The sequence below is a fragment of the Megalobrama amblycephala genome, linkage group LG3 (genome assembly GCF_018812025.1).
Source record: "Megalobrama amblycephala isolate DHTTF-2021 linkage group LG3, ASM1881202v1, whole genome shotgun sequence".
NCBI lineage: Eukaryota > Metazoa > Chordata > Actinopteri > Cypriniformes > Xenocyprididae > Megalobrama > Megalobrama amblycephala.
The window spans coordinates 28,384,972-28,407,743 of NC_063046.1; the positions used below are offsets into that span (position 1 = coordinate 28,384,972).

At 41.1% G+C, this 22,772-nt stretch overlaps 2 protein-coding genes across 2 annotated transcripts; one reads left to right on the forward strand and one right to left on the reverse strand.

Annotated features, from left to right (window-relative positions):
- Positions 1–471: 471 nt before the first annotated feature.
- On the forward strand, positions 472–22,420 carry LOC125264986 (receptor-type tyrosine-protein phosphatase eta-like). Its single transcript, XM_048184844.1, has 11 exons — positions 472–712; positions 7,364–7,385; positions 8,572–8,820; positions 9,427–9,678; positions 9,797–10,072; positions 10,191–10,451; positions 20,690–20,941; positions 21,218–21,312; positions 21,426–21,548; positions 21,755–21,953; positions 22,178–22,420. The coding sequence occupies exons 1-8, from the start codon at positions 644–646 to the stop codon at positions 21,292–21,294; spliced, it is 1,458 nt and encodes a 485-aa protein (XP_048040801.1). The 5' UTR covers positions 472–643; the 3' UTR covers positions 21,295–21,312; positions 21,426–21,548; positions 21,755–21,953; positions 22,178–22,420.
- On the reverse strand, positions 4,334–7,373 carry LOC125264987 (protein enabled homolog). The gene is made up of 2 exons (XM_048184845.1): positions 6,638–7,373; positions 4,334–6,549 (listed from the first exon to the last, which is right to left on the reverse strand). The coding sequence occupies exon 2, from the start codon at positions 5,648–5,650 to the stop codon at positions 4,496–4,498; it is 1,155 nt and encodes a 384-aa protein (XP_048040802.1). The 5' UTR covers positions 5,651–6,549; positions 6,638–7,373; the 3' UTR covers positions 4,334–4,495.
- Positions 22,421–22,772: the final 352 nt, after the last annotated feature.

Here is a 22,772-nt window from a genome sequence, read left to right on the forward strand (position 1 = left end):
GATATATGCATAATCAAGTAAACCTATTGCTTCAGTTACTAATATTACTAACAATATAAAAGTTATTCTTACATTTAGAAAAATCAGCAAAGATTTCACAGCAACAAGAAGAAACACTCTTTATAACAAGACACGTGTTAGAATATCTCTGATAACAAACACAACACTTAATAGCCTAAAAAATCAACGGAAATTATGCAGTGTCATATGCTTAAAAGTTTACACATGAATAGAGAGCCCCAGTCTCACTTATTTTGAGATCCTTATTTATTAACATTTCATCAATATTTTGGCTACGTTTTAAAGTTTCTCTTCACCAAGGTCATGGGTCGATTTTCTGCAGTGCACTGATAAACTGTATGCCTTTATTAAGGGTGAACGTCCGCTGGTGGTGTTATAAATGTTGATGTCTAGTCTGCTGGATAAAAGACATGGGGGCGTGGCTAATCATTTCGCCCCGCCCATAACGCCCAGAGAAGAGAAAGAGTCAAGATGAGAAAAGTTCAAGAGCACCTGAAGCAGGAATGAGCAGCATCGCGCATCAGGAGCGTTTTTATCGTATACAATACACAGATAGTTTCCTTCAGACAACAAAGACTGAGAAATTAACCAAATTATGATATGACAAACTTTTTTTGCCAGTATGGGTCAGCATTATTTACTCCAGGCCAGTGTCTTCCGTGCAGCTGTCTTGTTTGCCGTGGTCGTCTGGGTAAGTGCACAAGTGTTTGTGTTGAATGTTTAGATTCGCGTTCGTCTCCTTTTTTAAACCTTTGATGCACAACATAGGTCAAAAATGACCCGACTGAGATTTTATTTTCTATATCTTTGCAAGAAATTAATTTCATCATTCAGTATTCCAGGTATTCCTCAATGAACTTGTTTTTGATCATCACAAATCCTCATTTTAATTTTTTCTTTCTTACTTTTTGAATAAAAATCATTTTTGTATCACTACCCTTCTAATGCACAACATAGTTAAAAAAAATGACCCGTATTCAGTTCCTATGTTATTTCAATCATGGCTGAGTGATTCTTTGCTGAATATTAGAAAGAAATGTATTTTATTATTTATTTATTTCAGATATTCATTAAATATCTTGTTTTTGATTTTCTACAAATCATGTTTATTTTTTCTTTCTTACTTTATAAACAAACACAGTTTTTGTGTTTCTACATCTGTTTTACACACATGGGTCAAAAATGACCCATATATATAAATCTTTAATATTTGCAAATTTTTGCAAGTAGGAACATATTTACTGCAGAAAACTGTTAATCTGCCACACATTTCACATGTCAACATGGCTGCTTTTGTATATTTGATGGATGTAAGTCTTATCATATTTCATATATTAGGCTATATATTATATTTCATAATTTTTTATTTTTTGTCATAAATCAATGCTACTGGTCACCCTTTATGTCTGTCAGTGTTGCTGAAAAGACATATACAGCATGGGTCTAAAGTGACCTGAATGAGTTATTATTTTCTATATCACATATATTACAAGAAATTAATTTCATCATTCATTATTCCAGGTATTCCTCAATAAACAAATCCTTATTTTAATTTTTCCTTTCTTTTTGAATGACATAATATATTCTTTCAAAGATTCAGCAAAGAAACACTAAACCATGATTGAAATAACATAGCAAATGAATACGGGTCATTTTTGACTCATGTTGTGCATTAGAAGGGGTTTTCATAGCTTGTGCATCAAAGGGTTAAATCTGATGCTTAAGGGATTAAACGCACAGGATAAACCATATTATTTATATTTCAAAAGAGATCCGTGCGTGAATGTAGCTTTCAGAGCTCCCGCCGTCTATGTTCTCATAGTAACAATCAAACAACAGTAAAGATGAGAAAGAAAAATCACTCACAGTTTTTGAATGGAAAACATAATCTTAAATACTGAAAGCACTATTTGTTTATTGCTTGTAATGTGTTTCTTTGCTCCTCTTTATTATTTGCTACTTGCTTGTATGTTATATAAGTTTAAAATTTTTAACAAACAATTGTTTTTAGTATTTTAATTAATTAATTAATTAATAAGAAAAAGAAAAAAAAGTAGAATCATTTTGGAAACTAATCGTGACTCCCAGAATCGGAATCGGATTGGATCGGATCGTGAGGTGACTAAAGATTCCCACCCCTAACAAACACACACAGACACACACACACACACACACACACACACCCCGAAGTTTAAAACATCCATGAGTTATGTGAGTAGTCTTTCATCATGGCAGTGGAAAGATTGTAGGTTTGTCTCTACATTGACCAAATGGAGAAGTAACGCTAACATGCAAATTGTGTCTGCCACTATATTACTAGTTGTTACATGATTTATAATGATGCAAATGTGGTGTGGAACATAAGAGCACAAACATTTTATATAGTAAACAATGTTTTTTGTAGATACATGTGACCACACCACATTATTGTATAACAGTAATGCTACCCTCTTTTTAAAGACTACTCTAATAACACCCTACACTGTAAAAATAAAAGGTGCCTGGAGGGCGCTTTTGGGGTTCTTCACTTTACCACACCGGGAGAACCGTCTGTAGATCCTCTAGGCATCCTTTCAAAAGGGCCAGTTCTCTGAGGAACCCCCCAGGTTTCCTGAGGAACCCTTAGATGAAGCATTGTGTGGAACCGCTTTGGGTGCCTCCAGGTGCCTCCATAGTACCAACATTTTCATGTTGGGACTATGGTTACCCTTAACTTCTATTATAATAAATAAATTGAAAAACTGAAACAAATGCAAAATAAAAATTGTTTATTGCATATAGATCCATTTTATTACATACACCTGCATGCACTTAAAAAAAGCTTTAATATCAATACACATTCAAAAAATAGTGTAATACATAAGCAACATGAATAATCAACCATTTATATACAATAGGCTATACAAGAATAGACATCTCAACAAAATGCATGGAAGCACAAATGTTCCATGTAATAAATCAATGTAAAAAAAAAAATGACATTAAAGGGTTAGTTCACCCAAAAATGAAAGTTCTGCCATTAATTACTCACCCTCATGTCGTTCCACACCCGTAAGACCTTCGTTCGTCTTCGGAACACAAATGAAGAGATTTTTTGATGAAATCTGAGTGATTTCTGTCCCTCCATAGACAGTTAAGCAACTACCAATTTGACGTTTCAAAAAGTTCATAGATTGTAAAACTAATCCATATGAATTGAGTGGTTTTGTCCAAATTTTCTGAATAAACTCCATCATTTTAAACGGTGAACAGATTTATTTTAGGCTTTTATTCACATGTAAACATTGCTCGGCGAACAAAAACAGAAGCTCAACCGAACCGAACCACCTCATTGGTTCTTGCTGAAGGTCAAATGTGCTGTGGAACATGAGAATGAAACTCATTGGTTCTTGTACGTTAAACAAACATGTTTAAGCTTCCATTTACCACATTTACACACCCGTGAGACCTTTGTTCATCTTTGGAACACATATTAAGATATTTTTGATAAAATCCGATGGCTCAGTGAGGCCTCCATTGACAGCAAGACAATTAACTTTCAATGCCCAGAAAGCAACTAAAGACATATTTAAAACAGTTCATGTGACTACAGTAGTCCAACCTTAATGTTATGACGCGACGAGAATACTTTTTTTTGTGCCAAAAAAGCTAAATAATGAATTTATTCAACAATATCTAGTGATGGGTGATTTCTTCATGAAGCTTCGAAGCTGTACGAATCTTTTGTTTCAAATCAGTGGTTTGGAGTGCATATAAAATTGCCAAAGTCATGTGATTTCAGCAAACAAGGCTTTGTTACATGATAAGCGTTTTTGAAATTTCAATTGGTTTACATGACTTAATATATCTTAATATGTGTTCTGAAGATGAACGAAGGTCTTATGGGTGTAGAATGACATGAGGGTGAGTAATTAATGACAGAATTTTCATTTTTGAGTGAACTAACCCTTTAAGGTGCAGTAAAATTTGCTGCTGTTTGGAGAATGAATTCCAGTAATTTCAATAGAAATCCACACAGTCATTAATTTCATGTGTGGTCAAAAATTTCACTATGGGTCCAAGTTGGTTACTCATTTGCCAGATTTGACCAACAGAAAGCTGATTGAAAGTGACTCCTATGTGAGCTGCGTCATATAATACGTCGCTATATTGCTGATAATGATCAATGGGCCTTTTTGCCTGAGTGATTTCACAGAAGTGTCACAAATGTGACTGCACCTTTACTCACGGCAAAATAAAATCCAATCAATAATAAAATCTTCACAAGGTACTGTTACGGTTGGTTGCCGGAAGGTAACACAGACGAGGAGAATATATCCAAATATCAGTTTAATACAATAATCCACAGGAGAACAGGCAGAGAGGTGCAACACAACATAGTCAAACGGTGAACGGACAAAGACTGAGTGAACAGGAGGAACTAAATAGCAAACATAACAAGGATGATTAATAAGACACAGGTGATATAGATGAACTAATGATGAAGGCGGGAAACAGAACATGTGACCATAGAATGTAAACAGAAAGTCCATAAACTGAAACTGAAACTAGACTGTGACATTACGCCCCCCCTCCGAAAAGGGGTGTCCTCACGCCGTGGAAGGAGAAATGGAGGCGGCTTGGGAGGAGGATGAGGGTGTGGCCAGGGGCAGGAACTAGAGACAGGCAGATGGATGGAGGACAACGACCAGGGCGGGATTGGAGGAGGTAGGAGTGGCCAGGTGGATGTGACCCAGAGCACAGCCAAGGCGATGACCCAAGGGGACGTCAACGGTGGTAGGAGCCTTGATGGTGGGTTCGTGGAGATGACCAACGGTGACGGAGCCTTGGAGTGTGGAATCCCCGCGCAGACGGAAGTCCGAGGCGGTGATGGGATGCCGATGACCTGGGCTGCCGCGACGAAGCCGCAGTGACGACTCTCCGAGGCGAAAGTGGAGAGCAGAGGACGAGCTGGAGCGAACGAGGGCGGAGGTGGAGCCTGAGGGAGGGCGGAGCTTGCCGAAGCCGAAGGGGTTGAGGGCCAAAGAGCAGCATACGGCCCGCAAGTCCGCAGCGGAGGCTTGGCGACGTCCGACCCAGGGGGAGCCGACGTACCGAGGGAGCCTGGCGAGTCTGAATGCTCGATGGTCGGAGCCGGAGTCGAGGGGAGGAGGAGTGTAGGTGCAGGAGCCAGGTCGACGGGTCGAGGCAGAACAGAGCACGACAAGGCAGGAGGCAGAGCCATGGACTCCTGACGCCCAGAAGGAGTGACCTCCCAGCAGGACCATGATGAAGCCTCGCCACTGAAAGGAGGATGAGGTGAGTCAATGGGAATGATGAGAGGTGATGATGGCTGGGTGACAGGCTTGGCGATGTTCTGGAAATGAGTGGCACAGGAACCCAAAGATGAAGTGTCCTTACTGGTAGTTATTTGAGGTGGTGGGAGAGGGTGGTTGGGAGGGAATGATAGAACTGTCGAAGAATCAGAATCATTAGAAATGCAGGAATACAAAGTATTTCCCTCACCACTCTCTATAAAACTGTCCAATAAGTCCAACTGTTGCTCGCTCTCAGTGGCGGGGGTTTGGGCAGGGCTCGCATCCATCCCCTCGAACTCCACTAGGACTCCCACGGCGATGGACGATGACATCGGCTCACACCCCTGGTCAGATTCCTGACGGTGCTTCGGCTCCGGGGCGATGTTGAGCTCCACCTCTTTGTCCTCGGGTGTAGGCTCTAGCGTCGCGGCGGAAGCTTCCAGTCTGTGGGGGGCACAGGTGTCGTCAATTGCGGTGGTAACGGACTGGGCTCTGGGTCTGGCCGGGTTCTGAATCGGGACCGCACGCTTTCCAGACACCAAAATACGGCTTCCCTCCAACTTAGTCCGGTGGTGTCTGGAAGGTGGGTGGCATGGTAGAGGTTGGCCCCGATCCAGAACAGGTCCTTGAGGGTGTCATCCTCTAGAGGTCTGTTTAGCCAAAAAACAATAGTTTGTGGCAAAATGAAAAAAATCGTGGCTTTCCTGGGCCACGGTGATGAACTTGGCCCGTTCATCAAATTTGGGCGGTCCGTTCATCTGTTATGGTTGGTTGCCGGAAGGTAACACAGACGATGAGAATATATCCAAATATCAGTTTAATACAATAATCCACAGGAGAACAGGCAGAGAGGTGCAACACAACATAGTCAAATGGTGAACAGACAAAGACTGAGTGAACAGGAGGAACTAAATAGCAAACATAACAAGGATGATTAATAAGACACAGGTGATATAGATGAACTAATAATGAAGGCGGGAAACAGAACATGTGACCATAGAATGTAAACAGAAAGTCCATAAACTAAAACTGAAACTAAACAGACTGTGACAGGTACATTTGAGGTAATTAATAAGTCAGAAAAGTAAAAAGATACAGTAGCTTTGTTTTCTGCTAGGCTTCTTTTCTCTGTTTTCTGGTGGATGATCCAGGCACTTCAATGATATTCTGGTCTACAGAAGGATTTTTATTCCTGTTTAAACCTGTGTTTCAGCATACTAGGCCAAGATCCCTGCAAAGTACAAAATTTACTGTTAGTAACATTATTAAAGTGATAGTTGTAAACTTAAAATAATTTCCTCAGCCTTGACATTCCAAACCTGTTTGACTTTCTGTCTGTGGAACCCACAAGCAGATCTCAGGCATAATGCAGTCACCGTTCAATTTCATTGCATGAAACACAAACAGAAAAAAAATTGTGTAAATCATTCATGAATCAATTCAAGTCTCATTCAATTCAATGCATCAATCTATGTAAAATGGATAAATATTCTAAGCTCCAAAAATGTCCAAGAAAAGATCCTAAAAAGTATCGTACGAGTCCACAACTCATGTGTTATGAGTTGTTGTAAGTCTTCTGAAGCCACACAATCTTTTTTTTTTTTTTTTTTTATAAAAAAAGACTAAAACACTTTGTAAACACTGTAAAAACGTAGTAGCCTAATGTATAATAAATTAAGATAATGTGTATGTGTTTGCACATATAGTGAGTAGACTGCGTGTTTATATTTTGAGTTTACAAACCTTATAACGGATAGCCGCACAAACCACGGATGCGGCGGCAGGCTTTGATGAGAGAGACCGTTACTTTCAAATCTGATGATGATGATGATGATGATGATGAGGTGAGCTTTTTTTGCATGCGTGCAGTGCGAGGATCAATGAAGTGATGACAGCAGAGGAATAGTAAGTTAGCAGTTCCAGCAGTGACATAGATATTTCACAATGCACTTATTTAGTAAAGTTGTGCTTTTGTAGTTTGAAACTTTCTTAAGCCTCTTAAAAGCAATAAGTCTGACAAGTTACAATGTTGTTTTCTTCCCCAGATCCCTCATATTTACTCTGACTGTAAGTATAATCATCTCTAATGTCCCTTTCTTTTTTTTTAACTTTATTTTTATTGATGAGTTTTCAAGAAAATGTTTTATAGCATCAAAGGTAAACAGAAAAAAGAGAAGGGGGGGGGCAATATGGGGGGGGTATTCATTTTGATTTGAGGCAAGTATAGATTCACACACAGTCATTGATTATTGTTTACATTACAGTAGTAGTCCTGCTCATACCAATGCCTAATACTAATTAGTAATTAATAATAATAGTAATTCAGTCACGACAACTCAAGAGTGGGCTAAATTAACCAGCATTTGAATTGGGGCATGAAGATCTGCTACGCTGCTGCTGTTGCTGCTGCTACTGAGCAAATACAAATTTGTTCAGCTTAGTCAAATAAAACAAGGAGGGATAACAGCACTTTCACATTGCGCAGCTTGTCAATCGCAGGCTAGGGTACGATATATATGGTTGCGTGGATTTGGAAATACTTCTGATTGACTGGTGCCACGGCATAGAAAAAACCAATCAGCGAAAACTCAGAGTAGCATCATAGTGACTGATCTGCAGCCTGGAAACACATATTTCTTCAAAATCAACTGCTCAAATGCGTGCTGCTGTGGAAACTTCTCCACCTGTAAGTCTTTGCTGCTTCTAAATCAGACATTAACGCTTTCAGTGGGTTGAGTGGTTTTGAGCAACGAGGCCACTGTTGTTCAGAAAGGAAACTCATGCGACTTTCCTTCATATGACTCATTTGACCAGTCTGTCAAGTTCTAGAAAGGACATAAATGCACCATATTACTCAGGGCTCTGTATCCCAAGTTTTCTAAAATTATACAGTATGATACTCATTGAAAACTTTAGAAATTTGTCCCCTTTGTTGCAGCTCTCACATCTTATTTGTGCATATACAAATATTGTGCATGAAGACAGTTATGACATAACTGATGCCAAATCTATTGGTTCTTGCATGTGACATCACTGAAATTAAATGCACAAATGAACCGTGAGAGCTTTTCCTTTTTGAAGCTTGACAGCCTTTGGTCTCATCCACTTTCAGTGTATTGCAAAAAGCAGGGTGAATGGTCTGCCAAACATCTTTGTCATGAGAGTAAATAATGACAGAATTGTTATTTTTTGGGTGTCTTTGTTGACTTTCTTGCACTCATACAAGTCCATGTCCACTTTCTTGCACTGACAGACCCAGAGCCTGTTAGTAACCTGTCTGTGAACTCCATCACTGTGAGCTCACTGAACCTGAGCTGGACACTTCGAAATGGCATTAGCCCATATTATAAAGTAGCTTGGGATGTAAACCTGCTCACTACTAACCAAACCTTCATGCAAATCTCACAACTTGCACCCGGCACCAAATACACCTTCAACGTCACCTCAGTGGCCTCTGATAACCGCACTGAGGGGCGCACTGTTGAGATATCCCAAAACACAAGTAAGTACTGTAGGCAGAAAAGATTAAGGGATTTAAAGATGTCTCTATTGTAATGTGGAGTAAATCCATCCAAGGTTTGTGTGTGGATGCCAATGGCTGTGAAATGTACTTCTACATTACCATTCAAAGTTTGAGGTTGATAAACTTATTTTAGTGTTTTTGAAAGAAGTCTCTCGTGTTCTTCCAGGCTGCATTCATTTGATCAAAAATACAGTAAAACGGTAATATTGGGAAACATTATTATAATTTGAAATAACTGTTTTCTTTTTGAGTGTGTTTTTATATTTTATTTATTTTATGTTATCAGCCGTTACTCAGTCACCAGTGTCACATGATCCTTCAGAAATCATGCTGGTTTGGTGGCCAAGAAATATTTATTATTATTATTATTATCAATTTTGAAAATGGTTGTGCTGCTTAATATTTTTGTGAACAGCATTTATTTGAAAAAGAAATCTTTTGTAACATTATAAATGTCTTTACTGTCATTTTTTGATCAATTCAATGCATTGTTCCTGAAGAAATATATTAATTTCTTACTACTGACCCCAAACTTTTGAACGGTTGTGTATGTATGTTAATGAAGGTCTGTTTACCCGTGTTCAGTTCCAGCACAAGTGGAGAATATCACTTTGCTGAATTCCACAAACAGCAGTTTGACCTTGGCCTGGACACCCCCTCTCGGTCATGTGGACTCATATGAGGTGAGCGTGTCCGGTGCGGAGTTGAAGATCATCACCGTCTCAACCAACTCTTCAGTAATCAGTAACCTCATGGTAGGACGTGTTTACAACCTCACAGTCACCTCCGTCAGTGGAGCCCTGAAGAACATCTCTAACATTGTGCAGTTTGCCACTAGTGAGTCAGAAAAGCTTCACACACTCCATCTCATCATCAGAACATCAAACAAAACCTTAATGCATTTATTACATCTGCAGGAGCATTTATAGTGTGTGTATGTGATGTTTCCCCTCAGAGCCTAACCCGCCTGAAGCTCTCAGCGTGAGCGGCCAGACTAATGGATCTATTTCTTTGCTGTGGTCAAAACCCTTATCAATGGATGGATTGAACGTGTCCTATGAAGTGTCGTATAGATCCAGTCTGTCAGGGGTCAACCTGACTTTGCATCAAACCACCTCTTTAACCGCGACGCTCACAAATTTATTATCGGGCAGTCAGTATGACATCGCTGTGGTCACCATAGGAGTAAAAGATCTCAGGAGCTCACTTGTAAATCTCACTGCATATACAGGTACTGTACAGCACACTGCATTTAACCTAAGCTGTTAATGGTGTAAACTAAAAATTAACTCCACAATTAGGTTTACAGTATATTTTTACTGATTGTGTGGTTGTTTGTGTTTCTACAGTTCCTAATGCAGTGCAAAAACTGGTGGTTTCTACTGTCAGCACCAGTTCAGTCAATCTGACGTGGCTTCCCCTGAATGGGACCTCCAACCTGTTCTCCTACAGTGTCAGCATCTCTTCACCCGATCAGACTCTCAGTACCACATCCAACAATTATCAGATTACTCAGTTGCAGCCTGGGACTCCGTATAATTGCAGTGTCAGAACACTCATAATAGTTGCCAGCATATCTGGACCCTCACAGTTCATACAGTGTAATACCAGTGTAACAGGGTATGCAGCCCGTCTTGTAGGGGGAATTCGTTAGAGCTGCCCTGGAAGACTGAATAACGAAAGAATCTTAGTCCCCGTTAACAGTGCTTTTAGTCTTATTATATACTAGTGTACATATGTTGTGTCCTACTTTATTGAGATGCACTCTACAGACCGGCAAGGGTAGGCTTCAGAGAGAGAAATGTCACAAGATGGCTTCCTGAAGTAAATGTATGTGAGACACAGTCTAAAATACTCCTCCCTTCCCTGATCTAATAAAGTGGGTAAGACGCCCCTACTCCCTGACAGCTTTCAACCAAAAGAAAAATGAATAAATAATACACTGATAGTAAGTACAAAAATTAAACAGGGTTTATTTTCTGTATATATTTTCCTTCCTTGTAATGAAGTGTTACTTAATCTTATTACTTGTTACTTAAAATCACCAAATAAAAACAAAAAAACAAATACAGTCTTTGAGTTTTCTTTTTAACTCACTACGCCACAATCACCTTCAATTTAAAAGTTATTGACTTTTAACCTATACAATACTCAAACCCAATTGTTATTCAAAATAGAAAACACCTGTAATTTTTCTATACCCCACTTAGGATGAGTTTTCACTGTGCAAATGATCACTGTTAGACAGTCACACTTGAGAAAAAACACAAGAACAATAGCAAACACAATGAAATTTCACATTAGAAACACTTACGTGAAACGTCTCTTTAGGTGTTCGCATTCACAGTTCACATTTGGTTCTGTAGTTCAAATGAACTCTCACATTTCACTGTTCATCAAAATATAAAAAAAAACTTAGGAAAAAGAACAGTCCATAGAAAAATGTTTTGAGATGAGTGGTCTCGACGTAGCGTGCGTTGAAATAGACTCCTAACTGAATCACTCAGCCACAATGAAACATCCCAAAAAATGAAAAAAAAAATATCAAGATGAGTCGAACCCCAAATGAATCAAACTGAGATGAATCAATCTGCAATGTCGTTGGATGGCAGGGTTACAAAAAAAAAAAAAAAAAAAAAAAATTGTCTGAAACTTGAAACTTCACAAAAACGACGTCCCAAACGAATGGCAATGTACAGCCGTTCTGTACAGCAGTTATCATGCGCGATGACAAGTGCAAAACAAACAACTGACTGAGACCAGTTCGGTTGAATCGAATGAAACCAGTTCGTAAGGCTGCAGGCTGCTTCTCAATTAAATATAAAGAGTGCAAAACACCGCAAAAACGTGACAAATCTTTTCAATCGTCGTCAATCAAGAGAAAACTGTACTTTAGAAGAAGCACTTACAGTTCTCGTAGCCTTCACAAACTATTAACGTTGCTGCGTCACAGTTCAATGCAATGCAATCCACTGAGCAAAACGACACAAAAACTCCAATGACGAAATGCGGGATACAGTTCACAAAAGCACTTGATGCTGTCGTTCTTTAGTCTACTAAAGCCTCGATTAACACCATCGAACGAGCTTCTCGATCACGACACGACACTCACTTCTTTGTGACACTCTCAAACGCAGCGCGCCTCTCCTCTCTCTCTCTCGCAGTCCGCCCCGAACACCGAAAATCAGTCCACCCGTCAAAATAAAAGTCCCCCCCTCCAAAAATAATTTAAAATAATATCTACCCGTTACATTTCCCCCCTGCTAAACCCTGCCACTCCATCGACATTTCCAGCAGATTCATCTCTGAAACACAAACAACATATTAGGAAGACATCACATTACAAATGTACAACTCAATCTCCAAATACCTTAAAGGTTACAGAACTTTATGGACTCTTATTTTAGAATGTAGTCATCCCTGTATTTCACAGGTAAGGTACCCTTGTTTTGCCTCTGAGAACGTCTGAACTCAGGAACACTTTCTCTTTCAACTTCTGAAACATCAGCATCATCTGAATCATCTTGTACCCTCAACTCTGATTCTAATGTTGCAGCCTGACCCTCATTGCTGTCATGCTGTCCTACTTCCCCTGACTCCCCTTGATCCACCCTTGTGTGTGCACGGTAAGTGGAATGTTGTGCAGTTTCTGGAAAACAGATAATGTCTGACATGTCTGTGTCTGACTCTGGCTTGTCTCTCAATCCGCGCTGGTGTGCACACGGTGTCGTAGGTGTCGGGAATGAACAGTGCCGAAGCTGATCCCTGTGTACTACCTTCACTGAACCCCCCTTTTCTGGTTTAATAGTAAACACGGGTATGTCTGAGTGATTTTGCTTTACTACTATGTACAGTGTGTCTTCCCATTTATCCTGAATTTTGTTTCTACCCCTGTGTTTGTGGTTACGCAGTAGCACCCGATCTCCAGGCCTCACAAGAGCTCCAAATGACTTGCGGTCATATATCCTCTTTCTTCTTTTGGATGCCTCTTGAGACACTGCGTTTGCAACCTCCACAGCAGTTTTCAATCTTGCATGATGACTTTTCACCCAATCGTCCAGGTTATCAACCTCATCCTCTTCTAAATCCTTTTCCCCAAGCACATCCATTGGTAAACGGGCATCCCTTCCAAACATCAGATAGAATGGGGAATAACCAGTGGATGAATGGACATGACTGTTGTAAGCCATCACCAGCTCCGGAAGGTGAGTCTTCCAATCCTTCTTTTTCTCTGGTGGCAAGGTTCTTAGCAAATCATGCATGGTACGGTTGAATCTTTCACATTGACCGTTCCCCTGTGGATGGTATGGGCTGGTACGGCTCTTTCCTATACCATAGATTTTGCAAAGCTCCTTGATCACGTTGGCCTCAAAACACCTGCCTTGATCTGAATGCAATCGAGCCGGACAACCGTAATACACAAACCAGTGCTTAATCAGAGCTTTTGCTGTGGTGTTTGCTGTCTGATTCTTGGTAGGAACAGCAACCGTGAGTCTGGTGAACATATCGGTAAGAACAAGTACGTTTTCGTACCCTCCAGAAGACTGCTCAAGCTGTGTATAATCCATGGCGAGGACCTCTAATGGGGCCGAGACATTACTACATGTCATAGGAGCTCGGAGTCTGGGGAAAACATCCTTGGCCAATATACATCTTTTGCACTGTCTTATCCAACATGGAACATCCACAGACATAGAAGGCCAGTAGTAATTACGTCTCATTCGAGTCTATGTACTTCTCTCCCCGAAATGACCTCCGTGTTCATGTTGGCCCTCATACACCTCACGCTGTAAAGGTTCAGGAACGACCACCTGCCAGACCTCCTCTCCATCCCTAGGGTCGAGGATGCATCTGAATAGCACTCCCTGCCGCAGCTTAAGACGGTCAAACTCCTTGGCAAGCTTCTTCAGTTTCGGGTCCATACAACTTTGACCCACTCTGCTTGGTTTCTTGCCCTCGGCCACTGCTTTATAAATGGGACAGATCACAGGGTCATTTCGTTGGTGCTTTCCAATCTCGCTCCAGCTATAACCACTTATTTCTCCTCGTACAGATGCTTGCACCGCAGCTTTACCTTCAGGTTCCTCCTGGACAATCTTTTTGGCTGGCCACAAACATGCCCTCACTTCGTCAGCTCCTAGCCGGATGAAATCCTTGCCATCATCATCCTTCTCCGATTCCTCCCTGGCAGGGATTCTCGATAATGCATCTGCATTCGTGTTGAGTCGGCCAGGTTTGTAGCATACTTCAAAGTTGTACTCCGCCAGTTGTGCTACCCAGCGTTGCTCAACTGCGCCAAGGTTAGCCGAATCAAGGTAACGTAGCGGGTTATGGTCGGTAATCACGGTGAATTTTGAACACATAAGGTATTCTCTGAATTTTTCCGTAACTGCCCACTTCAACGCAAGCAGTTCCAGCTTAAACGCACTATAGTTTTTGTCATTCTTCTCTGATCTTCTCAGACCCCTGCTTGCATATGCCACAACACGCTCAGTCCCTCCTTGCTTCTGACTGAGTACAGCCCCCAGTCCGTGATGGCTTCCATCCGTGGCAAGGGTGAAGGACAAACTGAAGTCGGGGTATGCGAGGATGGGGGGAGACATCAAGCACCCCTTCAACTCGTCAAATGCAATCTGGCATTCTTGGCTCCAGGTGAAATTTGTAGAGGTTCTGCTTTTCTTTTCTCCACCTACCAAAGCATGTAGTGGTTTGGCAATCTGTGCGAACCTTGGAACGAATTTTCTATAGTAGCTCATAAACCCAAGTACTTGCCTGACCTCTCTTACACTTTTCGGAACTGGCCACGTGTCCAGGACTTGAATTTTTTCGTTATCCACTTTTATGCCTTCTGCGGAGATCTTGTGCCCCAAAAACTTTACTTCTGGCCTTAAGAGAAAGCATTTGCTCGGCTTTAGCTTTAGCCCATGCTGTTTCAGACGGTTGAAGACAATTTCTAACCTCTCACAGTGGCTCTCAAAGTCTTTGGAGAAGATGATGACATCATCCAGATAAACCAGAAGAACGTCAAAGGTCAAGTCACCAAGAACCACTCCCATAAGGCGCTGAAAGGTGGCCGGGGCGTTGCACAACCCGAATGGCATCCTGGTCCACTCAAACAGGCCAAATGGGGTGGTGACAGCCGTCTTCTCTCGATCCTTCTCACTCACCGCTACCTGAAAGTACCCAGCAGTCAGGTCTAGTGTAGAGAACAGCTTACTATTACCCAAAGCGTCCAAGGACTCATCCACCCGTGGAAGCGGATATGCATCCTTACACGTCACTTGGTTCAACTTTCGGTAATCACAGCAGAAACGCACACTGCCATCTTTCTTCATGACGATAACTGCGGGTGATGCCCAGGGACTGCTGCTCTCTTTGAGAACTCCCTGGGACACCAGATCTTGGACATGCCTTTTGACCTCTTGGAATATCTGTGGTGGTACTCTACGATGTCGCTGCTTTATTGGTGGTGCTTCACCTGTAGGAATATTGTGCACCACAGCCGTGGTGTAGCCATAATCTTGGTCATCCTTGGAGAAAACTTCTCTGTGCTTAGATAACAACCCAATGAGCCTCTCACATTGTTCTGGTGTGAGTCCTTCATAGTTCACTTCAACAGGAACTGGTAGTTGTACAAGTGAGTTTTTATCAGCTTGAACCTTGTCTTCCACCAACTCCTTGACATGAAGTGCGCCATCATCTTCCTCAAATTCAAGCATATCCTTTGTGATGACCTCTTTGGGCCTATACACAGAAGCCACCCTGGCTCGGGGAGCAAGTCTAACAGCCTTTCCACTCAAGTTCACCATACGCACAGGGACCTTTCCACCCTCTGTTTTGGCAAGAACGTGAGCCACTAGAAGTCCTTTTGGCAAACTTGTTCCAGCTACTGGCTCTACTAGCACATGACTACTTACCCTCGGTGACACTCCACAACGACCTTCCAGCACCTTCTCACAGCGGGGAGGAATAGTGACAGCCTGTCTTCCGGCAATCTTGACATAACCGATCCTTCCGTCGGGCCTCAGATGTCCTGCTTCTTTCTCAACTCTAGCAAGCACTCTCCGAACCTGAGCTTCATCTCGTCGATTATACTTATCAATCCTCTCCATTCCCTCCGCTGAGATGAACAAGGACTGAACTTCATTGAGTATATTCATCCCAATGATCCCAGACATTCCTTTCATTTCCTTCACATCAGGGCTTGTGTCAGTCAGAACGAATATACACTTCCCAAGAAGTACTTTTCCCAGACATTCTACATCAGCCTGTAAGCATCCCAAGACAGGAATGTCCAGTCCATTGGCGGCGGTCAGCTTAACCCAGCACGCAGAGGATAACTTCAGGTTTTGCTCCTCGAAGTGCTGCCTGAAGTGTGACTCAGATATGGTGGACACCTCTGACCCTGTATCTAAGAGGCACTTGGTCTTGACACCAGCTATCTTCACCTCAATTGACAGGCAATCCCCAAAAGCACCTCCCTTATGTTTTTCAGCTGTTTCATCAGCCAGCCATTCCGCTGTGTGACATCTAATCAATGAGGGCCCTGGGCTTTTCTGCACCGTACCTCCGGAGTCATTCTCTCTAACTTCAACCAACTCCTCCACTGGATGCTTTGATGGAGCTGGACCCCTCCTCAACTTGCCACCTTGCGGACAAAAGCGACTGGTGTGTCCAGGTTCACCACATGAATAACAAATATAACGGCCTTCGCTGTCTTTTAATGGTTGCTTCTTTGGACGGCTCTGCTGTGGCCTATTTCTCTCTTTCCCTTGAACAGCTTGATACAGTTCCTCTTGACGAGCCGCTATCTTCTGGATTGCCTCATGCAGTTTCTCCAGTGACAGAGCAGAGGAAGCATCCTGTGCTGCAGCAGCATTCACTACCCCTCTGGCACGGGTAGTGGACCTTACATTACTAAGAGTCTGTGTTTCCTCCTCTTCTGACCAGGTAATTGCTTCTTGCATCAACTGAACAAAACTCAAATCTGGTTCAGCTTTAACTCTACGCTTCATCTCTCTTCGCAAAAAGTCATCTTGTAAGCCTAGCACCAACTGCTCCTTCAAAACATTTTCAGCATCTGCCACTCTGTTTGGCGCTGCACACGATTAAGTCTTTCCCGAAGGTCATACGCATAGGAGCGTATTGTTTCCCCTACCTTCTGAGCACGATCATAGAAATCTTTAAGCCTCGTACCAATGGGCACTTTATCTCCGTAGGTGTCGAGGAGAACAGTGAAGATGTTGTCAACAGTCTCTTCCTTTCCATCCATCATAAACTTCACTGTGGCCTTGGCCTCGTCTTTTAGATTCTGTTTCACCAGCTCAATTCGATCCTCAGTGGGAACTCTCATGACCTGAAATGCAGACTTCATCGATACCACCCATTCTTCAATACTCAGCTCTCCTGGCTTTGACATGCAACCACTGAATTCAGGCAGCTTCCTGTCTCGGGGAATATAACTGGCAGCTGGGGTCGGTTGTGCAGAAGTCTGGCTCTCAATTACCACCTTTGCTAGGGAAAGGGCTTCTCTCTGCTCTGCCCTGGCTTGATCGAGTGCCCCTGCCTGCTCTGCAAACCGCCTTTGCATCTCCGCCATCTCTCGTCTCTCGTCTCTCGTTCCTCGAGCTCAGACATCTTACTTGAACAACCACTTGCGAGCCTGGAGACGTGTGACTAATTAAATGTGCCTAATTCTATCCTGTTCGTGACGCCACTTTTGTAACGGGGTATGCAGCCCGTCTTGTAGGGGGAATTCGTTAGAGCTGCCCTGGAAGACTGAATAACGAAAGGATCTTAGTCCCCGTTAACAGTGCTTTTAGTCTTATTATATACTAGTGTACATATGTTGTGTCCTACTTTATTGAGATGCACTCTACAGACCAGCAAGGGTAGGCTTCAGAGAGAGAAATGTCACAAGATGGCTTCCTGAAGTAAATGTATGTGAGACACAGTCTAAAATACTCCTCCCTTCCCTGATCTAATAAAGTGGGTAAGACGCCCCTACTCCCTGACAGCTTTCAACCAAAAGAAAAATGAATAAATAATACACTGATAGTAAGTACAAAAATTAAACAGGGTTTATTTTCTGTATATATTTTCCTTCCTTGTAATGAAGTGTTACTTAATCTTATTACTTGTTACTTAAAATCACCAAATAAAAACAAAAAAACAAATACAGTCTTTGAGTTTTCTTTTTAACTCATTACGCCACAATCACCTTCAATTTAAAAGTTATTGACTTTTAACCTATACAATACTCAAACCCAATGGTTATTCAAAATAGAAAACACCTGTAATTTTTCTATACCCCACTTAGGATGAGTTTTCACTGTGCAAATGATCACTGTTAGACAGTCACACTTGAGAAAAAACACAAGAACAATAGCAAACACAATGAAATTTCACATTAGAAACACTTACGTGAAACGTCTCTTTAGGTGTTCACATTCACAGTTCACATTTGGTTCTGTAGTTCAAATGAACTCTCACATTTCACTGTTCATCAAAATATAAAAAAAAACTTAGGAAAAAGAACAGTCCATAGAAAAATGTTTTGAGATGAGTGGTCTCGACGTAGCGTGCGTTGAAATAGACTCCTAACTGAATCACTCAGCCACAATGAAACATCCCAAAAAATGAAAAAAAAAAAATATCAAGATGAGTCGAACCCCAAATGAATCAAACTGAGATGAATCAATCTGCAATGTCGTTGGATGGCAAGGTTACAAAAAAAAAAAAAAAAAAATAGTCTGAAACTTGAAACTTCACAAAAACTACGTCCCAAACGAATGGCAATGTACAGCCGTTCTATACAGCAGTTATCATGCGCGATGACAAGTGCAAAACAAACAACTGACTGAGACCAGTTCGGTTGAATCGAATGAAACCAGTTCGTAAGGCTGCAGGCTGCTTCTCAATTAAATATAAAGAGTGCAAAACACCGCAAAAACGTGACAAATCTTTTCAATCGTCGTCAATCAAGAGAAAACTGTACTTTAGAAGAAGCACTTACAGTTCTCGTAGCCTTCACGAACTATTAACGTTGCTGCGTCACAGTTCAATGCAATGCAATCCACTGAGCAAAACGACACAAAAACTCCAATGACGAAATGCGGGATACAGTTCACAAAAGCACTTGATGCTGTCGTTCTTTAGTCTACTAAAGCCTCGATTAACACCATCGAACGAGCTTCTCGATCACGACACGACACTCACTTCTTTGTGACACTCTCAAACGCAGCGCGCCTCTCCTCTCTCTCTCTCGCAGTCCGCCCCGAACACCGAAAATCAGTCCACCCATCAAAATAAAAGTCCCCCCCTCCAAAAATAATTTAAAATAATATCTACCCGTTACACCAGTGAGTCTAAAACTACACATCACTCTCAAAAATGTGTTAAATACTTACTAATGTGTAATAAATAATGTTGTCTGTCCTAATGAGGTTTTCAGTCAAGTAATGGGCTTTTTGCATTATGCGTTAATGTTAACATCTGCACATACCTACCTAACAGACTTTAGTCAAGGTAGCGCCATATTTTATCATTTTTGATAAAAATGAAAATGAGGCTGTGATAGAAGTACAGTGTGTTCAAAGGATTGTACTGTTGTTTAACAACCTGTCAATTGTTCAGCTGACAAAATACCATTTCAAAAGACTTTCAGTAGACCAAAGTTCCCTGAAACAGTTTTGAAAGTTGTGAGTTGTGACAATTCCATGTGATCTGTGAACTTCATTTAGTGCATGTCATGGTAAAGGCTGTAAGTCCATCTCTCAGAGCCTTGTTTTCATTCACATTAAAGGTGCCCTAGAATTAAAAATTGAATTTATCTTGGCATAGTTAAATAACAAGAGTTCAGTACATGGAAAAGACATACAGTGAGTTTCAAACTCCATTGTTTCCTCCTTCTTATATAAATCTCATTTGTTTAAAAGACCTCCAAAGAACAGGCGAATCTCAACATAACACCGACTGTTACGTAACAGTCGGGGTGTACGCCCCCAGTATTTGCATATGCCAGCCCACGATTGAGGCATTACACAAGGGCAGAACGTCTGGATGTGCACAGCCGAATCAACAGACTAGGTAAGCAAGCAAGGAAAACAGCGAAAAATGGCAGATGGAGCAATAATAACTGACATGATCCATGATAACATGATATTTTTAGTGATATTTGTAAAATGTCTTTCTAAATGTTTCGTTAGCATGTTGCTAATGTACTGTTAAATGTGGTTAAAGTTACCATTGTTTCTTACTGTATTCACGGAGACAAGAGCCGTCGTTATTTTCATTATTAAACACTTGCAGTCTGTATGATGCATAAACACAGCTTCATTCTTTATAAATCTCTCCAACAGTGCAGTGTTAGCCAGTTAGCCACAGAGCACAGCCTCAAACTCATTCAATATCAAATGTAAACACCCAAATAAATACAATACTCACACAATCCGACGCATGCATGACGAACACTTTGTAAAGATCCATTTTGAGGGTTATATTAGCTGTGTAAACTTTGTTTATGCTGTGATAGAGTCAAGAGCTCGGGAGGGGGGCAGAGAGCGCGCGATTTAAAGGGGCCGCAACCTGAAATCGGCTCGTTTCTAATTATGCCCCAAAATAGGCAGTTAAAAAAATTTATTTAAAAAAATCTATGGGGGTATTTTGAGCTGAAACTTCACAGACACATTCAGGGGACACCTTAGACTTATATTACATCTTTAAAAAAAAAGTTCTAGGGCACCTTTAAATTCAATATGGCTTCTAAGGTCATTAGTCTTTGCTTACTGTAATTCACACACATTAATATGTCTAATGCAGAATATAAATTTTGTGAATTATTTTTCAGAGCCACTGCCGGTGACTAATTTAACCGCCTCTCCTGTCGGCACCACTGAGATGCGCCTGTCCTGGTTTTATCAGAGGAACAACAAATCTTCATATCTGTATAATGTGAGTGTAAATGGGGAACGATGGATACAGACTAGCAATGAGACCACACAGATCTCTGACCTGATCCCCGGGAACAACTACACCTTTACTGTGCAAGCTGTAGTAAACGGCATGATCTCTGAACCTGTAGCCATCTCTGCATTTACAGGTATTACAATTCACATTACTCAAACACATCTCTTTTATACTACACACCACAAGGCAGTTTTTTTCTTATCTAGAGATGTATCTTGAGATGTATTTATACCACACATTTCTACAGGACACTGTCTATACCTCTGTGCTGTTGAATAATAACCCTCTTTTTCAGCCTCTCTTATTCTGTGTTATTGATTTGGTTAGGAAAATGTGATATGATGATCTGTAGGTGGTGCTCTAGGCCTGTGTGTATATCACATCTGTGACTACATTGTTGTCATTTCAGTGCCTACTCCTCCTGGCGAGTTGAGTGTCAGTTCAGTGTATATAGTTTGGCCTGTGGCTTTCTGGGAGAACCAGTGAACACCTCTGTCCTCACAAGTACGTACTCCCACACACACTCCAACAAGGAGAATCAAACACAAATACTCCCTTTGATCCAAACAATCTGGGTAATTATTGCTCTTGAAGGGACACTCTCTTTCTCTCTACAGAGCCCTCTATAGCGATTCCCAAACTAGATAATCAAGGCTCTAATCACTCAATCTTGGTGATGTGGGATCATCCTGTTGGTGGGCTCGACCGGTACATTCTGAACATCAGCAGTGAAGGATGGAGTAACTATACAGATCTCAATAACACTGAACACAATCATAATCATAATTACAATATATAATATAATATATCATATAATATGGGGGAGTAAAAAAGGAAATGAAAGTTAAAAACAGCTTTTGCAAATACATGTATATTATAAAAAAGAAGAGTTGGATTGTAATCATTGTGTCTTTGGTGCACTAAATATGAGTTTTGCCTTCTGCAGGTTGCAGAAGGACTAAGTTGGATCAATGCCTGTTGAACACCTATGAGGATTGGAAAGCAGAGCGGTGCAACACATTCCTGGCTGCTGTCAAAAACACAACAGGGTCTAGAAGTGTGCAGGACCAAACAAGCATAATTGGAGATGAAACTATGTGGAATAGTTACAGAAATGGAGAACTATATGCTAAAGGCAGTTACAAGTAAATCAATACACTTCCTATCCTTTGCAATAACTTCAGTGCTGCATACATTAAAACCATCATAACAGTGTTATGGATATTTCCATCGCTAAACTAAACTGAACTACTACTCTGTGTTCCTAATGCTTCATAATGCTGTCTCCATATTCTGGAATACCGTGTTTAATCACACAACGCTATTATGTCTTCTGCATTATGTTGTCATGTGTTTGAATTTCTTGCAGTTTTGCTGTCGTCACTTTCACTCATCTGGAGATAAATAACAGTTTAGTGGATGTGTCTAATTCATACTACTCCATATCTGACTTTAGACCCATCACTCTGCCACAGAACCCAGGTAACCACTTGGAGACTTTCTCTCAATATTTAAAGCGCTTACTACATTGCACCTGCGTTTTTCAGTAACACATCCCTGCTAATGTAAAGGCTGTAAGTCTAACACATCTCTTTTATACTACACACCACAAGGCAGTTTTTTTTTTTTTTTTTTTATCTAGAGATGTATCTTGAGATGTATTTATTTAACACATTTCTACAGGACACTGTCTATACCACTGTGCTGCTGAATAATAACCCTCTTTCTCCTCCTCTCTTATTCTGTGTTATCGGAGCAAACAAACTATTGTGTGATAATGAAACCGGGCAGAGGATGATGGGAAAAGTCCAATACTGAGTGGCAATAGTCTGGGGTGGAGTGCCCTCTAGTGGACAACCAGGGGATTTCAACATGTGATCATGACAAGACCAAACTCAGTAAATTTCATACTAATAAAGTATACTACAGTATGTACAGAAAAGTAGTTGAGCCCAGAATTTGAG